This window comes from Pantherophis guttatus, chromosome 2 (assembly GCF_059756535.1).
Source record: "Pantherophis guttatus breed Tessera chromosome 2, ASM5975653v1, whole genome shotgun sequence".
Classification (NCBI taxonomy): domain Eukaryota; kingdom Metazoa; phylum Chordata; class Lepidosauria; order Squamata; family Colubridae; genus Pantherophis; species Pantherophis guttatus.
Genome location: NC_142064.1, coordinates 161844727 through 161869772, shown reverse-complemented (window position 1 = coordinate 161869772; position 25046 = coordinate 161844727). Strand labels below are relative to the sequence as shown.

Here is a 25046-nt window from a genome sequence, read left to right as displayed (position 1 = left end):
GTTGGAAGTCAAGGACTACCTGTATATTCAGCCACCATTACTAATATTATAGATGTAATTAAACATCCATTCCTATTTCAAGGGCAAATTTTGATGACATAGTTTTTGTTATTTTAATGTAAAGAACACAAGAAGTTTCTCTTTTCCATCTAGGAAATAGAAGAGTCCAAGGAATATGTCTTTGCATTATTTATGTCTCCAAAAGATGTTCAGTCATAGTCCACTTGTCTACTTTGCTTCAAAGAAGATCGTGCTTTTTTTTGTCGCAGGCGTTCTCTGTTCATCTTCTCTACCCTAAAGCCAAAGAGATGTAGAAAATGACATTTAAGTGGTTGTAAATTAATTCTGGATTCTTACCCTTCTAGACCAAATGTTCATAAAATAATATTGTAATGGCCAGAGCTGATTCCATAGGGTGGATTGTGAAGAGTTTCTAGCCTTCTTTTCCCAGAAACCTTTAGCACAGTACTTTGTAGCACTTTTCCTGTGACTGTTTACTTGGGTAGGAGATGCCCTCTTTGTTAACTATGGAGCATAAGATATAGAAATCCCACAGCCTATCTGGCCAATCACAGAAATGTATAAGAATGATAAAAGAAAATTAAAATCTGTAACTTTAGAGGCATGTGATAAGGGAAAATCCACTTCTTCCTTGGGAGTTACAAATAGAACACATATTACAACAACATAACAACAATTTACAAGGAAATTAAACTTCAAGAAAGAAAGCATGTTGGTTTAGAGGGAGCTATTGAATTAGCTGTTAATCTTGATTCAACTGAAGTGAGCAAAGTTAATGAATGGTGGAGAGAAATGCTTGCCCATTCATTACAGAGGCTAATTTTATAAAACTTTAGCAAAATGCTATGTTGTCAAGTTTTACTGGTTTTAAAAGTTCCAAAAATAATTTGAATTGTCCTGCCCCCAGCAAGAGCCACACTCATGTTTTATACAAGTATAAATTACCAGAAGAAAGCAAAGGGGATTTATTGTTATGTTTGATCTGGGGAGAACATTTTACTGGCATCAGTGAAGAAGATTCTTCCAATTCAAATGGCAATTTTGGAAAAGATGCTCCTCAAGGAACACAGCAGCAGAGAAGTGTTTACATTTCTCACTCTGTGATTTTTATAATGTATTTTAAAATTAAATAATCTTAAATGGCTTAGGACCCTGGTATTTATGAGACTGCCTTCTGCCACCGATAGCCTCCCACTGACCAGTACGCTCCCACAGAGAGGGGCTCCTCAGGGTGCCGTCGGCCAAACAATGTCGACTGGCGGCCCCCAGGGGGAGAGCCTTCTCTGTGGGGGCACCTACCCTCTGGAATGAGCTGCCCCCAGAGATAGGGCGGATCCCGGATCTTCGCACCTTTCGCCATTCCCTAAAGACGTTTTTATTCCAGCAAGCCGGGCTGGCCTAACTCTTTTAAATTGTTTTAATTTTTAAATTGTTTAATTATGGGTCTTAATACAGGGGTGTTTTTAATTGTGGGCCAAATTAATTTAATTGGATTTTAATACTGTTTTTAAATTTTATATTTCTTGTGTTTTATCTGTTGGCTGTTCACCGCCCTGAGTCCTTCAGGAGAAGGGCGGTATATAAATATAAACAATAAAATAAAATAAATAAATAATTAAATGCAAAAATGTTTTTAACTGTCCAAATCTTTCCAAAAAAGATTTTCTGAGAAACATATCAGATTTCTATCAGAAATTGTGTATCTGTTCTTTACCTCAAGATCCAAAATAGAGATTATTAATGAACAGGGTTGTTTATGTCAGTATGCTAAAACCAAGCTGTTAAGCCATATTTGTTGAACAAGCTATCAGGATGTGGTCCACATATAAGGCTAACATATAAATAAAAGTTACAAACTGAAAAAAGCTTTCATATTTAGTTTTATATTTCACTTTTATATTTAGTTAAAGCAAGGCACTTTATGGCTTACTCAGATGAAAAATGAAGAACCAGACTGTCTTATTTATTATGATGTATTAAACTGTAGACACCACAAGTCTTTTCTTAAACTGCCTAATGTGATAATTATGCTGAATAATGAGAGAGAAGAAGTTCTTGTTTTAATTACAAATGGCTCCATCTCAGCCTAAGGGAGCATCAACTGAGAATCCTGGTGTATATGCATCAAGTTCGTATGTCCAAAGCAATTCTAATTCAGTCACCTGTTATTTTTGTCTCAAATTTACCTTTTTCTGATCATCTCAGCAGTTTCTTCATATATAACATGAGGAGTCACAGTGGATTCTGCAATCATGTTCCTGATCTTTTGTAAGCAGTCTGCCATATTCCTCAACTGGTAGCGACTCACTTCAGAAGTGATTATTAGCTCTCCTAATTTATTGATTCTATGTTTTTGCTGGGAAATAAAACATTTTATTATTTATTGTATTTATTTTTCACATTTCTCCCATCTCCCTTAAAGAGGGAGCATATTTATATAATTTTCTATTCTCTGGAAAACAGGTTTCTATTATCAAAATATGATTTTTAAAGTCACCATGTAAACTGTAGTGGTTAAAATTACACAATGTTACACAATAATGAAGATTTTATGATCCCACTAAGCCAAAATCAAGCAAGACATATTAAGGATTAAAGTAAAGTGTGAAACCAATCACTCCCTATATTTGTGGACAAATTATATTTTTATTTTAGCAACAAATAATTCATCTTGTTTGAAAATTTGGGATTAGACCTTATTTAGAAATATTTTGTCCCCAATTTCTATTTGAAAACATTTAAAGCAGTTCTTTGACACTGGGACCTGTCTGCTAAATTGTAGGAGGCCAGTCATTCTTTGAGATAAAAGCAAATAAATAAATAAATAAATAAATAAATAAATAAATAAATAATATAAATAAATAAATAAATAATATAATTTTGCATATAACTTACATATGCATATAATATTCTTACATAATCCTAAATTTTTCAACTAAAGGGAGAAGTAAAATGTTTCTAATAAACAATCATATAAAGAATATAATTGACAGAATTATCAACCACTGACCTAGTAAATGCCTCCTATTTTCAGTGGTTCCTAACATCATGTCTTTTACCAGGCTTTTATTCTGTCAGAGTGCTTGTAAAAGAAAGAATTTAAATCTCATAATGGGATAAGGCAAATTTTAAGATCCATCTTCTGATGTTATATGTTTATGGATTTATATTTTGCTACACAACCTAAATGGGTCCCTCTGAATGGTCTGTATTTTTTATGTAGGAAATTTTGTGCAGGAATTTTTGCAAGAAATTGGAAAACTAAGTGTATGCTACTTAACTATCTATCTCAAAAGGGGAAAATAAAATTTGAGAATTACCAGCACTGCCATTTTTTGTCGCACTTCTTCGGAGATCCAGTCTGCTGATGCCAAATGGAATCGGACTTCCGCTTTTGAATTCACTGGGTGTGAAAAGAAGAAATAAATAAATACTCTCCAGGGTAAAGAGTTATGCAGCTTGGAAGGGCCTACCTTTTCCTCTCAATTTATTGATAAGTGTGCTGCTCATGAATACTTGATCTTATTTGTCAAATTTCTAGGCTGCCCAACTCCAAAATCCACACTTTAATTTTATTGTAGGAAGTATCATTAATGTCAATGGGATTTGTTCTCAAGTAATACATGTATATGTAGTCAGACTTTGTTTTGTTTTTACCTTTATTCACATTCTGGCCTCCTGGGCCACTGCTCCGTGAATAGGATACAGACAAACGACCTGGAAATCCAAAAAATGAAAGGACGAAAAAGGATTGAAAAGTTACCCATTTATGCTCTAAGTATATTTAAAAGAGAAGTAGAAGGAGTTAACAAATACCAGTAGTCTTCAACTTATGACATTTGAGCCCAACATTTATGTTGCTAAATGAGAAATTTGTTAACTGAGTTTTGCCCTATTTACAACTTTTCTTGCCACATTTGATAACTGAACCACTGCAGTTGTTAAATTAGTAACACTTGTTAGGTGAATTTGGTTTACCCATTGACTTTGCTTGTCAGAAGACTGCAAAAGGTGATCACATGATCCCAGGACCCTGCAACCATCATAAATGTGAGTCAGTTGTCAAGCATCTGAATGTAAATCGTGTGACGAAGGGGATGCTGTAATAGTTGTAAGTGTGAAAAATGGTCATACATCACTTGTACAGTTGCAAGAAAAAGTATGTGAACCCCTTGGGATTACGTGGAGTTTTGCATGAATTGGTCATAAAATGTGCTCTGAACTTCATCTAAGTCACAACAATAGAAAAACACAGTCTGCTTAAAATAATACTACACAAACATTAGATGTTGCCATGGTTTAATTGAACATAACATGTAAACATTCACAGTGCAGGGAGGAAAAAGTATGTGAGCCCCTAGCCTAATGACTTCTCCAAGAGCTAATTGGAGCCAGGAGTGAGCCAACCTTGACTCCAATCAGTGTGATGATATTGGATGTGTTGCTGATAGCTGCCTGCCCTTTAAAAACACACACCTGTTTTGGGTTTACTGGTTTCAAGAAGCACTGTCTGATGTGAACCATGCCTCGCAGAAAAGAGCTCTCAGAAGACCCACGATCAAGAATTATTGACTTGCATGAAGCTGGAAAGGGTTACAAAAGTATCTCCAAAAGCCTTGATGTTCATGTGTCCACGGTAAGACAGACTTTCTACAAATGGAGAAAGTTTAGCACTGTTGCTACTTTCCCTAGGCGTGGTCGTCCTGTAAAAATGACTGCAAGAGCACAGCACAGAATGCTTCATGAGGTAAAGAATAATCCTAGAATGTCAGCTAAAGACCTACAGAAATCTCTGGCACATGCTAACATTTTTGTTGACACACTACAATAAGGAAAACATTAAACAAGAATGGAGTACATGGGAGGATACCACGGAGGAAGCCATTGCTGTCCAAAAAAAATATTGCAGCACGTTTGAAGTTTGCAAAAGAGCACCTGGATGTTCCACAGCACTCCTGGCAAAATATATTGTGGACAGATGAAACCAAAATTGAGTTGTTTGGGAAGAACACATAACACTATGTGTGGAGAAAAAAAGGCACAGCACACCAACATCAAAACCTCATCCCCACTGTAAAACATGGCGGAGGGAGCATCATGGTTTGAGGCTGCTTTGCTGCCTCAGGGCCTGGACGGATTGTTGTCATTGATGGGAAAATGAATTCCAGAGTTTATCAAGACATTTTGCAGGAAAACGTACGACCATCTGTCCGCCAACTGAAGCTCCGCAGACGATGGGTGATGCAACAGGACAATGACCCAAAGTATACAAGTAATTCAACAAAAAAATGGCTTCAACAGCACAGAATATGCCTTCTGGAGTGGCCCAGTCAGAGTCCTGACCTCAACCCGATTGAAATGCTGTGGCATGACCTTAAGAGAGTGATTCACACCAGACATCCCAAGAATATTGCTACACTGAAACAGTTTTGTGAAGAGGAGTGGTCCAAAATTACTCCAGATCATTATGCAGGTCTGATCTGCAACTACAGGAAACGTTTGGTTGAGGTTATTGCTGCCAAAGGAGGGTCAACCAGTTATTAAGTCCAAAGGTTCACATACTTTTTCCTCCCTGCACTGTGAATGTTTACATGTTATGTTCAATTAAACCATGGCAACATCTAATATTTGTGTAGTATTATTTTAAGCAGACTGTGTTTTTCTATTGTTGTGACTTAGATGAAGTTCAGAGCACATTTTATGACCAATTCATGCAAAACTCCACGTAATCCCAAGGGGTTCACATACTTTTTTTTGCAACCGTATATCTTTGAAAGGTCACTAAGTGAACTGTTGTAAGTCGAGGAGTACCTGTATTGGCATTTGGAAAACTGTATTAAGAATAGAGAGTCTCTTAAAATACAGTATTGCCCATAAAGCCATTTTTAGGAATATTTTCACAATTAAAAATAATTCTCCTTTTGCTGAAGGTTTTTTTTATGCTGTTTTTTCAAAACCAATTTTATTAAGAATTTTTTAAAGATTAAAAACTAACAGAAACAAATATAGATTAAATAAAAGAAATAGAAAAGAAGAAAAGAAGAGTTCAAGTGTAGAAGTAAGAAAGTCCATTAGGTGTTTCTAGTCAGCAATAAAACATAATGTCTTTTCTCTAATCAAATAAGTCAATTTAGCCATCTCAGGAAATTCCAACATCGTCATCGTCGTCATCATCATCTTTATCATCACCATCCATTCCTCCATTGTGGGTTGAGTCAAGTTGTTTCATCTTTGTGTATATTTATTTTAAAAAATTATATTATTATCTACTCACACATGGCCATTGACCCTTCCGTGCAATAAATTGGGTGTTTTAAATTTTTGGGGTTTTAAATTTGAGCCGAAATTATTTAATAATTTTAATTATTTTTAATTGATGTCTGTCTTTGTGTTTTTAATAGGCTGTACACTGCCCTGAGTCCTTCGGGAGAAGGGCAGTATAGAAATAAAATTATTTATTTATTTATTTATTATTTATTATCCATCCTTACTAAAAATATTCTGATTTTCATTATATGCCAATGTACACTTAATCAAAAATAAATCTCATTAAGTTGAATGGCATTTATTTGGGACCAAATTTACACTCATTTATAAAGCGGATAAAAAGAGATAAAATACATTAAGGAAATCTCTCTGGGAAAGTCAAGGCATTTTGCTTATGTTCTGGACTCACCCACAGGAATCTCTGGAATCGTCTGGCTTGCCAAATCCTGTAACACAGAAACGCATATCATTGAGCACGGCAAATTATTACTGTTGCAAATATTGTGTAATAAATTTATTCTATTAAAAGAAAAGTAATAAAAAAAGACCACATGCAGAGCCTGTTTTGGAATACATACAAGCACCAGTGTCCTAAGCCACCTGTTTTTTTTTTAAATTTATTTCTCCTACTTTCTATGTTTGCTGCTCTCACCAAATTTCAGAGCAATGCATACATCATCAGATTCTAAGTTAACTGCTACCAATCTGGTGCTTTCAAATATGCTGGACTGTTAAATAAGCATTTCCCTTCGGACCTCCTAATCCCAACCTTCGCAGTGTCGGCTTCCTTTTCCTGCGGCTGATAGAGCTGGTCCAAACTGTACGCACTTCGGAATTGAGAACCGAAAGCCGGGCGACCAGAAGTTAAACCTCGAAGCGGAATTTTCCTAGATGTCTCCCAGAAGACCAGCCACTGAACCGGCATTCGCCGAAAGCAGCACAGCGAGGGTGCCGCCATCTTGAGGTGTGGCGATCGCTTCTATAACGAAGCCGGCTGGAGTCGGCTTCCTATCACCGGCGTTCCGTGAAAATATTGTTCCGGGGTGGGGATGTTATGGAAGGGATCAACGACGTTTGCTTTTATATATAAGTGTTACTTATTTGCTTAGGTCTATTTAAATATTACACTGTTTTCGCTCAGAACCATAAAATGCTTGGCTCTGTAGAAATGCTTGTGCTTTTAAGTATTCGTTCCTAATAATGTTTCCGCGCAAGCATAATTCTTAGCAAAACAGCAGAGGACTGAGTTGCAAATTACATTAACATAAGAGACTGAATGTAGATCGGATTTCAGATGCCACGGGATTAAGGTTACAAAAAGATTTACAAGGGAGTGAGTCCCACTAAATAGACAAGCAAAAAAAACCACATTAATTAACGAGGAGAGTTTTAATTTATTGTGTTCGACAGAGTTGGCTGAAAAACCATAGCATCTGTTTACAAGAAATTTGATATCAAATATTTTTATTATGCAAAAATGAAAAATATTTTTAAAAGAAAATTATTTTTTAAGAATTATTTCAAATTTCCTTTTTAAAAATAATTTTCATTTAAACATGAAAAATTTTTATAGATAATTGCAAATTCAGAAGAGATACACTCTTGTACCTAAGAAAATATATTATTATTCTGATTTTTAGGTATTCAGTAACAAAATAAAAATCAAACTTTTAAAATTTAAGTCAATCCTTTGATGTACTGTATGGTTGGTTTTCTGCAAGCCACTAGGTTCCAGAACATCAGTAACTAGGATTGCTTGGAACTTCTGTTATGAGGAACTTACCAATATGTTATTCATAGACCCTTTACTAAACGAATTAAGATAGAACACAGTAGTCCCTCAATTTACGACCACAATTGAGCCCAAAATTTATGTTGTTAAGTGAGTTTTGCCCCATTTTATGACTTTTCTTGCCACATTTGTTAAGTGAATCACTGCAGTTGCTAAATTAGTAACACGGTTATTAAGTGAATCTGGTTTCCCCATTGACTTTAGTGAAGGTTGCAAAAGGGGATTACATGATTCTGGGACACTGCAACCGTCATAAGTGTGAGTCAGTTGTCAAGCATCTGAATGTAAATCACATGAGGATGCCACAATGATCATAAGTGTGAAAAATGGTCACTTTTCAGTGCCCTTGTAACTTCTTGTAAGATGCCCTCTATATGGGACTGCACTTGAAGAGCACTTGGAAGCTACAGATGTTTCAGAATGAAGTCATGTGAGCAGTTTTGGACATTTCTCAATACATTCATATAATATAACTGCTCTGCAAGCTGCATTAGCTTCCAGTGATTTTCTAGGTGCAATCCAAGGTGCTGGTTATCACCTATAAAGTGCTATGTGGCATAGCACTAGGCTTTTTCAGAACTCCCTGTTTCTCATGATCTCTGCTCACCCCACCAGATCTAGGAGGGAGGATATGCTGTGGGTCCCTTCCATTGGGCAATCTAATCTAGTTATGCCTTCTCTGTGGCAGTACCTGCCTTGTGGACAGTATCATCCTGGAGATCCAGGCAGACCAGGCTCAGTTAGCATTTTGTAAGTCATTAAAGATCTGGATCAGGAGGTTAGGAGAGCTCTCTCGGTTAATGTTTTTTCTTATAAGCTGGTATTTTTGTGACATTCAACATTATAGTTTGGATTAATTAAATTGTTGGCTTTAACTTTGCATGCCACTGAAAGTCACCGTTATAAGTTGTACAGCCATATAAATTTTATTGATCAATTAAAATACTTTTGAAGTAATGCACCTGTGCTATATTAATGATTTTTGTTGCTGTAAATTACATTTTCATGTATCCAGTAATTTTGGAGGGCTTGAAATTCTGGAAGTTTGGGAGCATATTGTGGATACATTCACAAAAAGGCAGCCCCTGGAGACTTGCCTATTATTTAAAAACATTGGCATAGTGAGTTTGGTTAATCATGGAATTCCCATTTCTCTGAAAGCAAACTAGAATGGTTTATCTGAAAGCAAACCCAGAATGGTTTATCACTTCAGTGGGAACTTTGTGGGATTCAAAGGTATTGCTGCAAATAAATGTAATGCTAGAGGCTACGCTTTGATGTAAAAGTTATCAGAAGTTTTTTCCTTTTTCTTTTTTGCTAAAAGAATCTTTAAAAGAAATGAGGTGAATAGGGATCCTGGAGGACATCAAAGAAAGTAGTTAAATGTACTGATGCCAAACTTACCATTTTGCCCACTCTTGACATAATGTTATGCTAGTGGTTTTCAGTAAAAGGAAATTATATATTTATAAATTATAAATATAATTTATATATTCCCTTTTGAATGGAGATTTCTAGAGTGCAACATCATGTGAGACATGCATATTTTAACATATTTAACGTAAGATTACATTCAACCAAAAAGCTTAATGATCTATGACATATTTTTCCAAATATGGTTTGTCCAGTCCTACTTTACTTTTTTATGCAGAACATGCCTATGATACTTAGCTCCCTTATCTAGTATCTAATGCAGCTTATGTTTTCACTGCACCATATACTTTATTGATCAGGGATATATAGGACACTGAAGCTTTAAATAGGGCAAAGAGAAAAAGGGTGCTATAATGAGTGCTATAGCATCTTCCTCCCTTCCCATTCTGTTGAAACTTGTAATTTTAATTTAGCAGTATATGGTTCTAGTAACTATACTATTAACAATTGTGGTCTTTGGCTCCTAAAACAAAGTAAGTAACAAAATTTTAAAGGTAGTAGGATGAGGCAGGAATTATTCTCTCTTAAGAGGACAAAAATAGAGGTTACTTAGGCAGAGGGTACAGAACATGTGTGCTGAGGATTTTGACAGCAACATTGTGAAAAGGTGACAAACTGCAAAAATTTTGAGGCATATTTTGAACAGGTAACCTATTCAATCTTTCCAGATCCCAACCAAATTGAAGGTGCTGGATTTTAAAAATTTTTTGCTGCTCTTACAGATTGACTTACGAGAATGGAGCTCTTCCAAGTACAGGTAGTCTTCGACTTATGACCACAATTGAGCCCAAATTTTTTGTTGCTAAGGAAGACATTTATTGAATTTTGCCTCCATTTCACAACCTTTCTTTCCTCGGTTGTTATGAATCACTGCTGTTGTTAAGTCAGTAACACGGTTGTTAAATGAATCTGGCTTCCCCGTTGACTTTGCTTGTCAGAAAGTTGGAAAAGGGGATCGCATGACCCCAGGACACTGCAACTGTCATAAATATGAACCAGTTGTCAAGCATCTGAATGTAAATCACATGACGGTGGGGATGCTGCAATGGCCATGTGAAAAATGGTCTTATGGCACTTTTTTCAGTGCCGTTGTAACTTTGAACAAGCACTAAATGAACTGTTTTATGTCAAGGACTACCTCTACTTGCATCAAATCTGTTATTTGTAATTCCTGTTATTTACCGGGTGTAATAGTAAGTAGTTTGGAGTGATCAAATGCTTAAAGTCTATTGTAGTGTAGAATCTGGTTACTTGATAGATCACTTTTTCTGCTTATCCAGTGTCGGGGCAGGGTGGATGCACTCCAGGTCCCATCAATGAAGTGTTTCCATTTTATGGGACCAAAGAAGTGTCCTTTCTGTTATAACCCCTGTGCTCTGGAACAGCAATCCTGGGAGATAAGCAGGGCTCCCAGTCTCCTTGGTTTCTGGAAGTCTCTTTTAAGACCTGGCTCTGGTCTCAGGCATAAGGGTAGGGTGGCTGTGGAGCCCACTGTGTTCCCTCCCCCACCCAGACTTTAAATATTGGAAATAGTTTTAATTCAGGCAGTCATATGGTATTGTTGTTCGTAATGCATGTACAGCTTGATTGCCTCATGTAGTGACCATTTGTGGTTACAATTTTGTGAGTAGTCTTCACATTTATGACCTTTGTAAACAAAGGAAAGCTGAAGTAAGGTCGTAAGCAGTCAGTTTCATTTAGTGATTGCTTTACTTCATGGCCAAGTAGCTAGTCCCAATTCTTTTGGGTTTAGTTTTCATTTAGCTACACAAGGAATATCTGTACTGGACTTCTTATATGCCATCCAGAATCATGCTGGAGTTGGGTGGCCTTGACAAATCCAATAAAATAAAATAAAAAATTAGAATTGAATTGTTAAACTGGACATCTTGTGGATTCCAATGTAAGAAGTCATGGATGTCATGGATATATACGGTATGTGGAAGGACAGACTGCCTGAACAGATTAAAAGCACCTGTGCTCTTTCCTCCCACCTTCTTGGCCCTTCCCAGTTGTCAAGACAACCTGGTTATCAATCAAACAGCAGCTGCTGGATACAGGAGAGACGAGATGTTCACAGGCCTTGGGAAGAAAAGGTTGCACAAACACGGCCAAAGCGTGAGTCAAATAAAGAGGCAAACTGAAAGACAGACGGACCCGATTAGAAGAAGCAACCAAGAAAGGAGCAACTAAAAAAACTGTGAGAAGAGATACATCTTTTTCCTTCCCTCAAAGCTGGTATGAGGTAAAAGTCCTTCTAGCCATTTCCATAGAAGAACTAAGACATCCAGCCAAAAAAACCAACCAAGTACAAAAGATGAAGAAAGTCAGAAATTGACAACAAAAAATAGAAAACGAACTAAAAAAATTGAGCTCTGCAGAAAGTATGCAACTCTACAGAGCGACAACAGGGAGTAAGACAACAAAAATATAAAAATCAAAAATAAATATATTAAAAATATAAAATTGAAAGATATAAAATATCGTGAAAAAGGGACTTTAAAGAATATAGAGTAGATAAAAAGCTTCTAAAATTGTTTTATTAAGTCATTTCTGAACTAGTTGAAGGCATTTATAACTTTTTATATGTAAGCTTTCCTTTTCTAAAATAAGTGTCTCCACTGAAGGAAATACAAAAAACTGAAAAAGCCAACCACCTATCCAAGTTTCCTCTGTGTGTTTGCATGTGTGTATATCTTATTCAGTAGTTTCACTTAATGCCAGTATTCCTTTTGGTCAAAGAGAAGATCAATATTTTGCTGATCTGACAGTATACTGCAGCTGTTTCTTTGTTCAGAACTGATTTTTGCAAAGAGATAAAAAATGCGTAATTCAAACCACTGGAGCATTCAGAAAATCTACAATGTAAGACAACACTTTCTTTTTGTTCTGCAGCTGGAAGAAATATCTATTATGAAAACAGCAACAGTACGGTTTCCTGGTGTGTCTCCCCTCCACTTTATTTTATGTCTAAAACATTTTCATGGTCTAAATGAAGGTAAAAAGTTAAAGCCTGTTTCTGAAATGTTAACGGATATACATAATGTACAGGAAAATTCAACATTTATAGTACTGGTATTTCTTGTTTATTTAAGAACAGAATAAAGCATTTTTAAATATATTACTTTTAAGTATGCTACACAAACAAGACGCTGGTTTGCACATTAACAGTTTTCAAAAACCAAGATTGCAATGGCCCTTTCCCACCCAAAATACTGATGCAACAAACAGATTACTTTTTAGAACAAATATAAATTCAGAAGTCCCTTAGTAAAAAGGTAGTAAAGGAAAATTAAAATGCCACAGCTATGATTGGCGATAGATCAAAGTAAATATTTTGAGAGAACCAACTTTTGTTATTTTTACAGATTACTGATTTTTTTTTATTGTAAGGCATGAAGGTTTGTATATGGTTACCAAAGCGGTAGCCACAATCATGGGTATGGCTCGTTTGGACCACATCCAGGGTACCGAAGGGGTTTGAGTATTTAGTAGAAGAACCAATTCAAAAGAATAGCCCCTGGATAGGCTAACTCAAAAGTACTTCCATGTATTTAAAAAGTGACTTCACTTGGCTAAGCACAAGGACTCAAAAGTTTTTCATGGCAAGAATATAGCAAATGAAATGACAATCCAGTGACACAAGAATGAATATGCTCATTCTCTTTGACTTCACAGTTGACTTCCCACACAACTACCTTCTTAAACGTCTATTTACTGTGTTCATGAAATTGGATATAAAAACTGGACAGATCTAGCATGATGGAATGGAGACGTATGACAAGAGGCACAAATGATTAGAAAAATCTTTTGAGCCTCCATCTCCTTGGTGAAACTTGGCAATGTTGACCACATTGAAAGAATATTGTCTAAGGATCATGGTAAGAAAAATCACATAACAGTGTTTAAAGATGAAAGAACAAGAAGCTGAACATAAAATGACATTGACATATCATTTTATGTTATTATAATTCCAAAGAAACAACAAAGACTTTGGATTTTATTCAGATATATCCAAAAGGATCCAACATTTCTTCAAGTATAGTACTGTTTGCTAAGTCAATAATCTTATGTATGTGTACCCTAAACATTATTGAAATGTAATACTGGAAAGCATATGTGCAGGAATTCCTATCATTTATTATGGTGTATCTAAAATAGCCCAATATTTAATTTCAATGAAATGGATAGTGATGATTCCTGAGACTGGAGAGAGAAAGCTTTGTGTATAAATATGCAATGTATAAATCACCCCTATTCACGTTTTGCAAGGCATGCAAATTATATCTTAGGAGCTGGTCACAGAAGATAATAAGGGTAATCATTTGAGCAACAAGGCTTGAAAAACCAATACCTAACTAAAGATGGAGCTCTCTCCCCAAGTCAGTAATAGCACTTATTTGTTTGGCTTCTGGAAAATCCCAGAATGAGTGATGACAACTTACTGAAATAAATACTGGAGGAAATATACATCCCATGTTTACTTCATTCTACACATTAGATGATCAGAACAATTAGGTATGCCTGATGAAGACATTAATCAATCTGACATTTCTCTTCAAGTTTTTCCAGTTGCAATGAACTTGCATTGTAAATATTGAAAAATTTGACCAATAAAACAATGGCTTAAACAGGAAGAACATATTCCCCTTCAGAAAAGGGAGCTGTCCATTTAAAAGTCTCACTGATGATGGATCTGATTCCATGGGTTCTTTGTGGAAAGAAACAAAATGGAAATATAATATAGGGGAAAGGTTGCATTTCAGGAGTTGCTTTTGGAAACTAATTTTTTAAAATTATATTTCGGACACTCCAAGTCATCGTAAGGAATCTAATCTTGATCCTATGTTCCATGCAGAAAAGTGAACAGCGGCTGTGGCAACAGGTGAAGCTGTGGTTAGTTGGCCCAATTTCCTATTTAGGCGTTCTGGCTGCTGCAGGATGTGAAGAAATCCTCATAAAATCTTTGATACCAACTACAACTACAACATATAGATTTTGCAGCAGATTCAGGGAGCCAGACAGCTTGGAGTACCAATTTAAAGAATGTGACTTGGATTCTTGCTGATTTTCAGGCACTCCAACAGGCTCCCTTTCTGTGCAAGCTATCAATATTAAGAAGCTTCCAGAGCACAAAGGCAGAAAGCCAGGCATTTTTTCCTGGGCTAAAAAGAATATGGGGCTGAGGGTGCAGGTGAAAATTCACTTGCTAGTCTTCTTTTTCACCTTGGTTGCATTGATATCTGCTTTTGTCTTCTGGATTCGAGAGAAGATTTCCTTAAATAGGGCTTTATATTCTGGCTGACTCTGCTCTAGTCGTTTGTCTACGGCTTCCACATGTTTGGTAAGGCTCTTCTCCATTGTTTTGAGCTCTTCCAGCTCATAACCCTCCCCCCGGAAGTCTCTAAAGGAGCTGTCACGGGAGATGGGGCGAGAGGTTTGTACACCAGCATGACGTACACTGTCCTTATGCTGACGGCACTTGCTGAGAAGCTCCTCATACTTTTCCAGCAGGGCATGGTATTGCTCATCCACTTCCCTCAGGATTGACATTCCCCTTTTCCGTACATTGTTGGCATGGAGTGTATAATTGCCTTCATGGCGGCTCACAGCATCCTTTGTTACAATGGCATTAAGGGCTGTGTCGCTACAGCTTTTCCGGACAGGATGGTTCGGAGAAGCTGTCATAGAGGATTCATGATTTTTCCTCCCATCTTCCTCAGAAAGGTCTATGTAGTCAGATTCAGGAGCATTGTTTAATGGTTCCAGAAGTGTTTCCGATAGGTTGTCCTCTCTACTGAGGAGATATTTCTTGACTTGCTTCATCTGCTGGAGTTCCAATAATTCAGTTTCCAATTCTTTAATGCGCAATTTGCAGCTTTCCATCTCACAAACTCGTTGCTCAAGATCTGAGTACTCCTGGATGACTGATGTATACTCTCTCTCCACCCTTTCTTTTCGCTGCTTCTCCTGGATAACTTGGGACCGGAGAGAATTTACCATTGCTTGCAGTCGCTCATTCTCTCGTTCCAAGGGCATCTGGTTGAACTCCATGGAAGAGCTGTGGATCTGGAATGCATCCTCATATCTAATATTAAAAAGACAATATGGTTGGCAAATGAACAGGATCCATGGGTAGATAGCATTATCATTCTAGTGAAGTGCCTAGTGAGACACTTCTGGAAAGCCACATAGTTGGCTCTAAGGATAAGCAAATTTCATACCTCAAAGCAATAGATATGTGCCTCTGAGCTACTAGTTTTCTATATGTACTTCTATATTTCTATAACGATTTCGGATCTCCAGGTTTTTCGCCGTGCCCTAAAAACTTTTCTTTTCCATCAAACAGGGCTGGCGTGACCCCCCCCCCCCCCTTTTAGTCTTTTTTAGCTTTTAAATTGTTAAATGGGTTTTAGTTTTCAATGTTTTAAATTTTTTGGGCCACAGTTATTTAATTCTTTTAATAATTTTAAATTTTGTATTGATATGTGTTTTAGTTCTGGCTGTGCACCGCCCTGAGTCCACTAGGAGAAGGGCGGGATATAAATTGAATAAAATAAATAAATAAATAAATAAATATATTTTTCACTAAGGGTATTCAAATATGTAATCTCACCAAAATTCTGTTTATCACATACCCAAGATTCAGAAAGTAAATCTGTATACAGGTAGTCCTTGTCTTACAACCATTTGTTAGTCATCATTTTAAGTTACAACAGCACTGAAAAAAGTGAGTTACAATGGTCCTCATATTTACAATCCTCATAGCATCTCATGGTTACATAATCAAAATTTGGACACTTGGCAACCAGCATACATTTACAATGGTCGCAGCATCCCAGGGCCATGTAATCACCATTTGCGCCCTTCCCAGTTAGCTTCCAACAAGCAAAGTCAATAGGATTCACTTAATGACTGCATGATTCACTTAACAACTGCAGTGATTTGCTTAACAACCATGGCTAAAGGGGCATAAAATCAGACATGATTGTGGGAATGCGGTGGCCATAGTACATGTATAGACCAGTCTAACTGGTTGGACACGTGTATGGAGCTTGGCACCGAAATAATCAGACTATGAAAAGCGGGTTCATATGGATACTCTCTAAAGGGCCCTATTTGTTCTCTCTTTGTTCATAACATAGACTGTATTTGCAAAGCCGGAGACATCTCTTTCTGCTATCATTCTTGAGGGCTGAGGTAATCTCTGATAACGGGAGATGGGGCCCCTCGCAACATAGCCAGAGTTAAGTTTTGTTTTTACCTTAAGTATTGCTTTCCTAGAATTCACGTGATTTACTGTAATTGGTAAGAATGTGAAACCTATATGGATATTTTTCTATTTCTTGTATGTAATATGAGATGTGTAGCCATAATAACGCCTTCTGATGACGCTGTATTTTGATAACTAATAAAAGAGGGTGACGGAGTCAGCTCGAGGCTCTCTCATCCCGAGAAACACCTGTCCTTGTGTCTTCTCTAATCTGGACCATACATGAGGAGCCCGCCAGGATGAATTCAACATATGGTGACCCCGACGTGATTCATGGATCGAGCACGTCTCTTGGCAACCTCATACTCATTCGGCTGGAAGAGCCTCTGCAAACCAGGGCCGGTCGTCGGCGAACGAAGCACCCTCCCATAATCGTGAGTATGGGGCAGAATTCTCTAAGCCCCAGGTTACGTACCTCCCCGAACTTAGAGAATTGGCCAAGTCCTCAATCATTATTTTAAAAAGATAACGGGAAAGTCCTGCCCGTGAAAGAATTTGATTTACCTTCTAAAATACTTTTGGCAATAAAAGGGCTCTTTAAAAGTGAATATGTGGAGGCAGATGGGAACATGCCTCCACAAACCTCCCCAGCCCTGAAAAAAATTTTTGCACTCTGGAGATTAGTTATAGAGTGTTTAATGATGCAAAAAAGAAAAAAAAAAAAAAAAAAAGCCTTCAGGACACTGTTGATGGTTCCTTTTCAGACTTTGTTGAGAGACTGCAAGTTACGGTCTCGCGTTAAATCACCAGGCAGCAAACCTCAAGGAAAAGTGTAAAAATCCAAAAAGTGGGGGCATGTCTGTAACATCTAGCCCTCAAAACCCTGGTTATCATCGTATAGATGACGTTTTAATTGGAGCACAAAAAATACAACCTAATTGGCTTTTGAAAAATACAAAATGATTTATGTGTAAATGAATTGCACATCGCCCCAGAAAAAATACAGCTGTACGCTTATCTGTATTTAGGGCATAAATTATGTGCAATCTCTTTCTGCTCCGGCTTTTAAAGTTACCCAAAGTTAAATTTGCAACAATTACTGGGTACTATTAATTGGGACTGCTCATATTTCTCTTTACCTATGCATTTACTTAGCCCATTATTTGAGTTATTGACTAAAAGAAAAAGCCAGGAGATTTAATTCTGTTTTAGAACAGCAAAAAGTACATTGCTTTATTTGTCTCATTACCATCTAAAAATGTTTTACCCTTTATTTAAGCTATTGCTGAAATTATAACCTTGGGACGTAATCCAGACTGTCGAAGAAATGTAACTGATCTAATAAATATTATTCTTTCTATTTCAAAATCTGACTTTTACTTTTATCTTCAGAATAATTCATCTCTTCAGTGTGCTCTAACTGACTATGTAAGCTGTATTTCATATTATTTGCCTAAAGATCCTAGGTTTACTTGCTTAATGATTTTCTCCAGAGGAGCCATTGCTTACAAGGATACTCATGACGACATCTGGAAAGAATCGTACACTAATTGTCTGCGACTATCTTAGCTTTCACACTTTTTCTCAACAAGCTTTTAATCTGATCTATGACTCTCAGTATGTTTCTCAGGCTGAAAAAAATAAATTGTTTATTGTTCTTCCCACCCGGGGTTTAGCAGGAAATAAAATTAGAGCCTGTCTAAATGGGAAGACTCAGATAATTTGAACTGATCAACTTGAAGTGATTTCTGTTAAAAATATTTTGTTGATGTACATCTATAATGATAGTGTGTGGAATTGATATGCTTGGCTGGCCAGCAAAAATTGACTGGGTTTGAACTTGAAACTGTGGAAAACCGGACAATGGTTATGGGCCCAAAAATTCACCATTGTGATTAAGACTGTTGCCTATGTTTTTCACTGTTTTGGGAATAAACTAGTTCATTGAAATAATTTGAATGACTGATTCGCATGAAGGATATATTATACAAAAGGTCTGATTGCAGTACAGATGTGAATGGGTGTGTATTGGATTGCATGAAATGTAATTTTGTGTATAAGCATTTTTTCCCTTTCTCTGCCTTCCGAGGAGAAGGGAGGCTTGGTCTGTTTTAAAAATTTTTTTTCCTTTCCCTCACCCCCTCCCTTTTTTCCCTGGGAGATGAGAGGCACGAAAGAGGGGGGGGGCTACGGTTTAACCATTTTTTTTTCTCTCAGAGAGCCAGCCAGAGAAAGGCGGGAGTGAAAGGGTGATATCTGATACCTGCCTTTGCAGAGCACTGAATGGCTCAGAATGCAATATCTTCTTTTTCCTTCTGAACATTTTTGACGCTTTAAATACTTTCATACTCAATTCTATTTCAGAGTATTGACTCAAGGTACCTCATTTAGATTGTTTGTTTATTTTTGAAGCTGTTTTTCTTACTTTTATGTTTTTATGTCTACGTGCATTTTGCATACTAACAGATAGCATGTTTGTTCTTTGTTTGTCTGTTGTTTGTTTGTTTGTTTATTTGTCAGCAGCATGAACTGCTGCCCTTTTAGGAATTATCACAGAAATGAGTTAGAAGTTACAATATGTAGAAAGAGAGATAAAATACTTAGGACATTTAATTAATGAAAGAAGTAACACCTGAAGAGTTGAGGAAATTTTTAGGATTGACTGGATATTGTAGGCTGTGAATAGATAATTGTGCTATTTTGGAATAAAGACTGGTATGCAAAGAACCCAGTGTTACAAGGAATGTAAGAGAGAGTTAGTAAGAAAAGCAGAAAGTTGACTTTTGGAAGTATGCTTGTTTACAAGGAGATTTAGAAGGACGATCAGATATTGGTGCAGAGAAGGAGTTGAATTGTTTAAGAGAAAGTTGGTTTGCACAGACTTGGCTTGGAAGTCAGAATGGCAGTGGGAGAAAGGACTTGAATGTTTAGTGTTATAAGGAGATTTGTTTATTGGAAGGTTATAGATATTGTGAGTATGTGGAGACAGAGATTGGAAGAGGGAAATGACAAAGCTGCAACTGCGCTCATGGTTATATCTTTCATCACACCATGGGACAGTCATGCCTATTTTCATCAAAATAAAAAAGCATTGGCGAAACAATTTGGTCTCACGGCAGCCGAAGTGACTGCCATCATACAACAATGTCCTACCTGTAGTCAACAAGCTCATTCTATCCCTATGGGTGTAACCCTAAAAGCTTGTGAAATCTGGCAAATGGATGTAACTCAATACCCATCCTTTGCCCCATGGAAATATTTGCATGTTTCCGTGGACACTTATTCAGGATTTATTATTGGCATTCCCAAAAAAGGGGAGAAGCAACCAAACATGTAATAAATCATTGTATTCGGATTTCTGCATCGATGGGACGCCCAATTGAACTTAAAACTGACAATGGATCTGCTATACCAGTACTGCCTTTGCAGACTTTTATAAGAAGTGGTCCATCACACACACAAATTTGGCTTATAAAATTGAAAGAGGAAAAATGCCTCGGCCTCCCAGCCATGCAAAACAAACTCAATCTTTGCTTATATACTTTGAACTTTCTTAACCTGACTGGACAGCCTCCCACATCGGCTGCGACCTGTCATTTTTCTGCTTATCCATCAGCTGCCCTAAAACCGAAGGTCTATTTCCACCAACTACCTGATCCTGCATGGAGAGGGCTGCTGACCTTATTACCTGGGGCCATGGATACGCTGCTGTCCAGGACAATGATCGCATCATTTGGATCCCCAAAAGACATGTAAGACCATTTCATTTACAACAAAAAGAAGGAGAAACCCCTGGTGCTGAGATTTAAGAGAAAAAACATCTTGCTGAGTCCTCCCGGCAACAGACTCTTAACGCAAGGTGGTGACCATCAGCTTTGCAGGACTACACCGGAAGCTAGTCCCCTGCACACAGCAGAAGATTCATCAGGAGGAAACTTCACATTGTACATATACATTTTAACACTTTCTTACACATACTAATGTTAATAGAATTGTTTTTCTGATTTTGCTAGTAATTTTGTTTCACACGTGTAAGTGACTATGATTTGTTTATGGTTTTGGACATTGTTAGCTTTGGGACTCTCAAATGACCATGTAAGAACGCTCCTGCCACAAACGCATTGTCTATGCACAAGGTCCTTACTTTCTACCTAAGTCTACTCCAACACCTAAGGTTCCCATATTGACATTTCCAGCTGAGGGGGGAGGGAATAAGAACAATGGGCCTCTGTAACAATTACATAGAGGAGACTATATATCATGGATTCTGGAATTAAGTCACGATCTTGCATCTATTGCCCCTACATCTCATGATCCTTCATGTCAGCAGTCTCTATATTCAATCATGATGGGACAGTAATAAAAGACATTCAAATAGCTGCTAATCGGACAAACTCCACTACTCCTATTTCTCAAGCCACACCCACCACTGACACCAGGTGGCTCATTAAAAACTCAGATATCCAGAGACATCTTGCCCAATCTCGGGTGGCAATGAACTATTGGGATCTTCATTTATTAAATAACTGGACAGTACATATGTTCAACGAGACTATCAAGGTGCTGAAGCTGATGAATAAAGAACTGGCTGAAATCAGAGAGGTAGTCCTACAAAACCGATATGCCTTAGCTAAAGGAGGCGATTGTGCCCTTATACATTCACGTTGTTGTACCTATGTATCTGATTATCAGTATAACATCACTCACACCATAGAACATATGGAAAACTTGATCAAAAAATAATCCCTTATCATCCAATGGATCTGGCGCCATTGACATCTGGGCTGCTCTTTGGTCATGGCTCCCGGATGGTTCTTGGTTGAAATCAATTATGCCAAATATTGTATCTATAATTGTACTGCTTGTTTTGCTTTGTTGCTGCATCCAATGTCTCCCCTCCTTTCTGCAAATGTGCAAAGGTTTTATTCCCTCCAATAGGAAGGACGTCCTGAAAAGTGAAACCAAAGCCCTTCTGGAACTGGAGGAACAAATCAGGTGTGGTCAGAGAAGGTGCTCGGGACTTGCAAGATAGGGCTTCCAAGATAACTCAGAGGTTACAAACTCCTGACATGTGGTTTTCTTGGATGCCTGAAACCGGATGGATTTACAATTTGTGTGAGCGATTTGTGGAAATGTATAACTGGAATACACCTCAGAAACATGATGGCCTACCTCGCTTGACATCTCCTGGCCACTTTTCCACTAACTTTGTTCACCGTAATAAAAGGATGGGTGAGCTAAAAACATTTGCAGAAACCAGATGGCTGAAGAACATATTATCTACTGTACTCATGATCATTGCTTTGCTTATTTCTGTATGTTGTAGTATTCAATGTATTACTGCTTTGTTTGCTATGATGATAGACATGTCTCCCAGGCATAAAGAGAACATCATAATAACAACACAGCTGAACCCTGTTGCAAAAAACAAAAACAGAGGAAATGTGGGAATGCGGTGGCCATAGTACATGTATAGACCAGTCTAACTGGTTGGACACGTGTATGGAGCTTGGCACCGAAATAATCAGACTATGAAAAGCGGGTTCATATGGATACTCTCTAAAGGGCCCTATTTGTTCTCTCTTTGTTCATAACATAGACTGTATTTGCAAAGCCGGAGACATCTCTTTCTGCTATCATTCTTGAGGGCTGAGGTAATCTCTGATAACGGGAGATGGGGCCCCTCGCAACATAGCCAGAGTTAAGTTTTGTTTTTACCTTAAGTATTGCTTTCCTAGAATTCACGTGATTTACTGTAATTGGTAAGAATGTGAAACCTATATGGATATTTTTCTATTTCTTGTATGTAATATGAGATGTGTAGCCATAATAACGCCTTCTGATGACGCTGTATTTTGATAACTAATAAAAGAGGGTGACGGAGTCAGCTCGAGGCTCTCTCATCCCGAGAAACACCTGTCCTTGTGTCTTCTCTAATCTGGACCATACATGAGGAGCCCGCCAGGATGAATTCAACACATGACTCACTAAATAACCACCTTGATTAGCAATAAAAATTCTGGTCCCAACTGTGGTCATAAATTGAGGACTACCTACCGTATATAACATTATCAGAGATACTGCTTCTCTTCTATGCTGAATGCCAGTGTTCTCATTTGAAATGGTGATGGTGGATAGGATTAATATACTTTCTGAAATCATACAAATGAGCCCTGACAGCGGCTGATGTCTAAAATCTTATGTCTTTTTCTTATTCAAACACCAGTTTTAACTTGCACAGGAAGAGTGAAAGGCTACAAAATTATTTCTAGAAAACTATACCTTTCTTCCAGCTTGGTTGCCTAGAGCCCCTAGTCTTAAAACAGGAGAATTCTGCTATACCCTGAAGTGCCTGAGACCCTGTACTTCTCAATACAGTGCATTTCTGAAGTAACAAAAGCTACTATTTCACAGTGACTATAATGGAACTACACTGATCCTTACAGCAGGTAGATCATTACCAATACAGTACTACAACAGAGAAGAAAAATTATTCAATTTCCCCATTATCCCTAAGATTCATACAACTTGGGTTCTTATTGAGTAATTCATGAAATTTCAGACCAGATTTTTATATATGGTCTACAAATGTGACACAGAGAAAGCCCAGATTTTATTTTTCTGTTAAATTTATATCTTGACTTTTCTGTAGGAGTTCAAAGCAACTTATGCAAGGAGTTCCCTTAATTTTTCCCCTTCAACCAAGACTGCTGGGATAGGTAGAATTGAGGAGAGGGGGACTGGCTCAAATTGATCTGGGGAGTTTCCATGGCTAAAGGTGGACTTGAATGTGAATCTCCATGGTCCTAGTCCAACAGCTATACCACATTAAAATCACCCTCCTTTTGTTGCCTTCCCCTCATTTCCCTCAATAATTCTTGTGTCATTTTTAAATCTTGAGAAAAATTGGATAATGAGCAGAAGACAGAATAGTGCACAATGGCTTTTGATGAAGAATCTAATGCATGGAAACACTCTGAAATTTAATCATGAACCAGGATTCGGTTAATACCAGGTAATGTTTAATTTAATTTACTGGTAATTCCTAAAGGAAATTAATATTAGTATATAATAGGCTACAGAAATATGCCCATGGGTTACTTGCTTTTCCTTTATTTGGTGCCATCTCTATTAATGACAATTTCACTTAAAGTATGAATTTGAACTGTGTCGAAAAAGATAAGGAGAAAGGAGGAGTTAAATAGGAAGCTATTGGAATTAAATAGGAAGCTATGGATTTAAGTTTCATTCCATAAAGAATTGGATAACGACTAAGCAGAACAACAATTATTTCAATCATCAATAACCAAAAGGACACTATGTCCCTTGTTTGTTCTGGGCACCGTACAATATTTAACTGTGTCACTTACATCAAACACTCAGGTCTAACAGAGCAATTCTGGCAATACTCCTTGAACCTTGTTTTGATTTTCTGATGTGCTGTCCAGCCTTCTGAAAAACTGGTACACTGATTTGACAATGGAGAGATACAAAATAAGTAAGCATAACCATGGGGACTGGCCAATTCCCCTTTGAATCTTTGCCTTCGGGTGCCTTTGAATCTGTCCAGTTAGTGGGAGGATGGATATAAAACAAGTACTGAGTTAATAGTATCTGGCTTAATTCAGCATATATTCTCCCTTGACTCTTAATAAACAAGTGACACAGTCATTAATTGAAAAAGCTTGTGGCTGGGAAAGGAATGAGCAATACCAGACTCCCCAATCTCTCATTCATATATGGACTAGAAAAAAGGCAGTGAAATCCCCCTTAATTGTTATAAACCAGTGTCTATAAAATGCAAATGTTATGAAGTTATACATAGCCTTAGTGTCACAAGTGTTTCCAGGATTGCTGTGGCTATCTGCCTACTCACAAACAGTATGGTTTTAATCAAGCCATCTACTGTTGCCAATTACCTGCAAGCCTTCCCCGCCCTGGATAATTGCAGGTTGACTCCTTACATAAGCAAGGACCTTTTGCTTGCTACTTGGGCCTAGTCTTCTAGGCCTAAATGCACAGCTCCTGCAGGAAGCTTGTTGCAACGCCGCAGATGGGAGAAGAATGCAGATAAGGACTCCAGATGCCGCTACAGAGACTCCCACGGATGCTTGCCTTTTGCTGTTTTGAAACATGCAAGCTATCATCGGGACTGCTGCTGGACCTTTTTCCTCCCACAAGCTTCAAACAATGTTTGCTGTTTGAACTGTTTTTACTTCAGGTGACTTTCAGCTGTGAATCTCGTGCTGCTCCCATTATGATGGCCTTGATGATGTATCGACGCCGAAGCTGCTTACCTTCATGCTAGCTTTATTCTTT

General features: G+C 37.5%; 2 protein-coding genes across 2 annotated transcripts in view; both read right to left on the bottom strand.

Annotated features, from left to right (window-relative positions):
* Positions 1-88: 88 nt before the first annotated feature.
* MRPL58 (mitochondrial ribosomal protein L58) lies at positions 89-7281 on the bottom strand. The gene is made up of 6 exons (XM_034408697.3): positions 7058-7281; positions 6698-6734; positions 3679-3738; positions 3342-3424; positions 2208-2377; positions 89-294 (listed from the first exon to the last, which is right to left on the bottom strand). The coding sequence occupies exons 1-6, from the start codon at positions 7244-7246 to the stop codon at positions 210-212; spliced, it is 624 nt and encodes a 207-aa protein (XP_034264588.2). The 5' UTR covers positions 7247-7281; the 3' UTR covers positions 89-209.
* A 5296-nt stretch (positions 7282-12577) lies between these two features.
* Positions 12578-25046, bottom strand: part of CDR2L (cerebellar degeneration related protein 2 like) — a 41551-nt gene continuing 29082 nt past the window's right edge. Inside the window, exon 5 of the mRNA XM_034408698.3 lies at positions 12578-15602. Coding sequence (XP_034264589.2) covers positions 14717-15602 — 886 coding nt within the window. The 3' untranslated portion in view covers positions 12578-14716. The remainder of the gene's footprint in view (positions 15603-25046) is intronic.

Coding starts and splice junctions, on each gene's coding strand:
- MRPL58 (XM_034408697.3), bottom strand. CDS start 7,246: ATGGCGGCACCCTCGCTGTGCTGCTTTCGGCGAATGCCGGTTCAGTGG. Junction 3,739..6,697: donor GATTCCAGAGATTCCTGTGG/GTGAGTCCAGAA, acceptor TTGGATTTCCAG/GTCGTTTGTCTGTATCCTAT. Junction 2,378..3,341: donor GACAAAAAATGGCAGTGCTG/GTAATTCTCAAA, acceptor TTTATTTCCCAG/CAAAAACATAGAATCAATAA.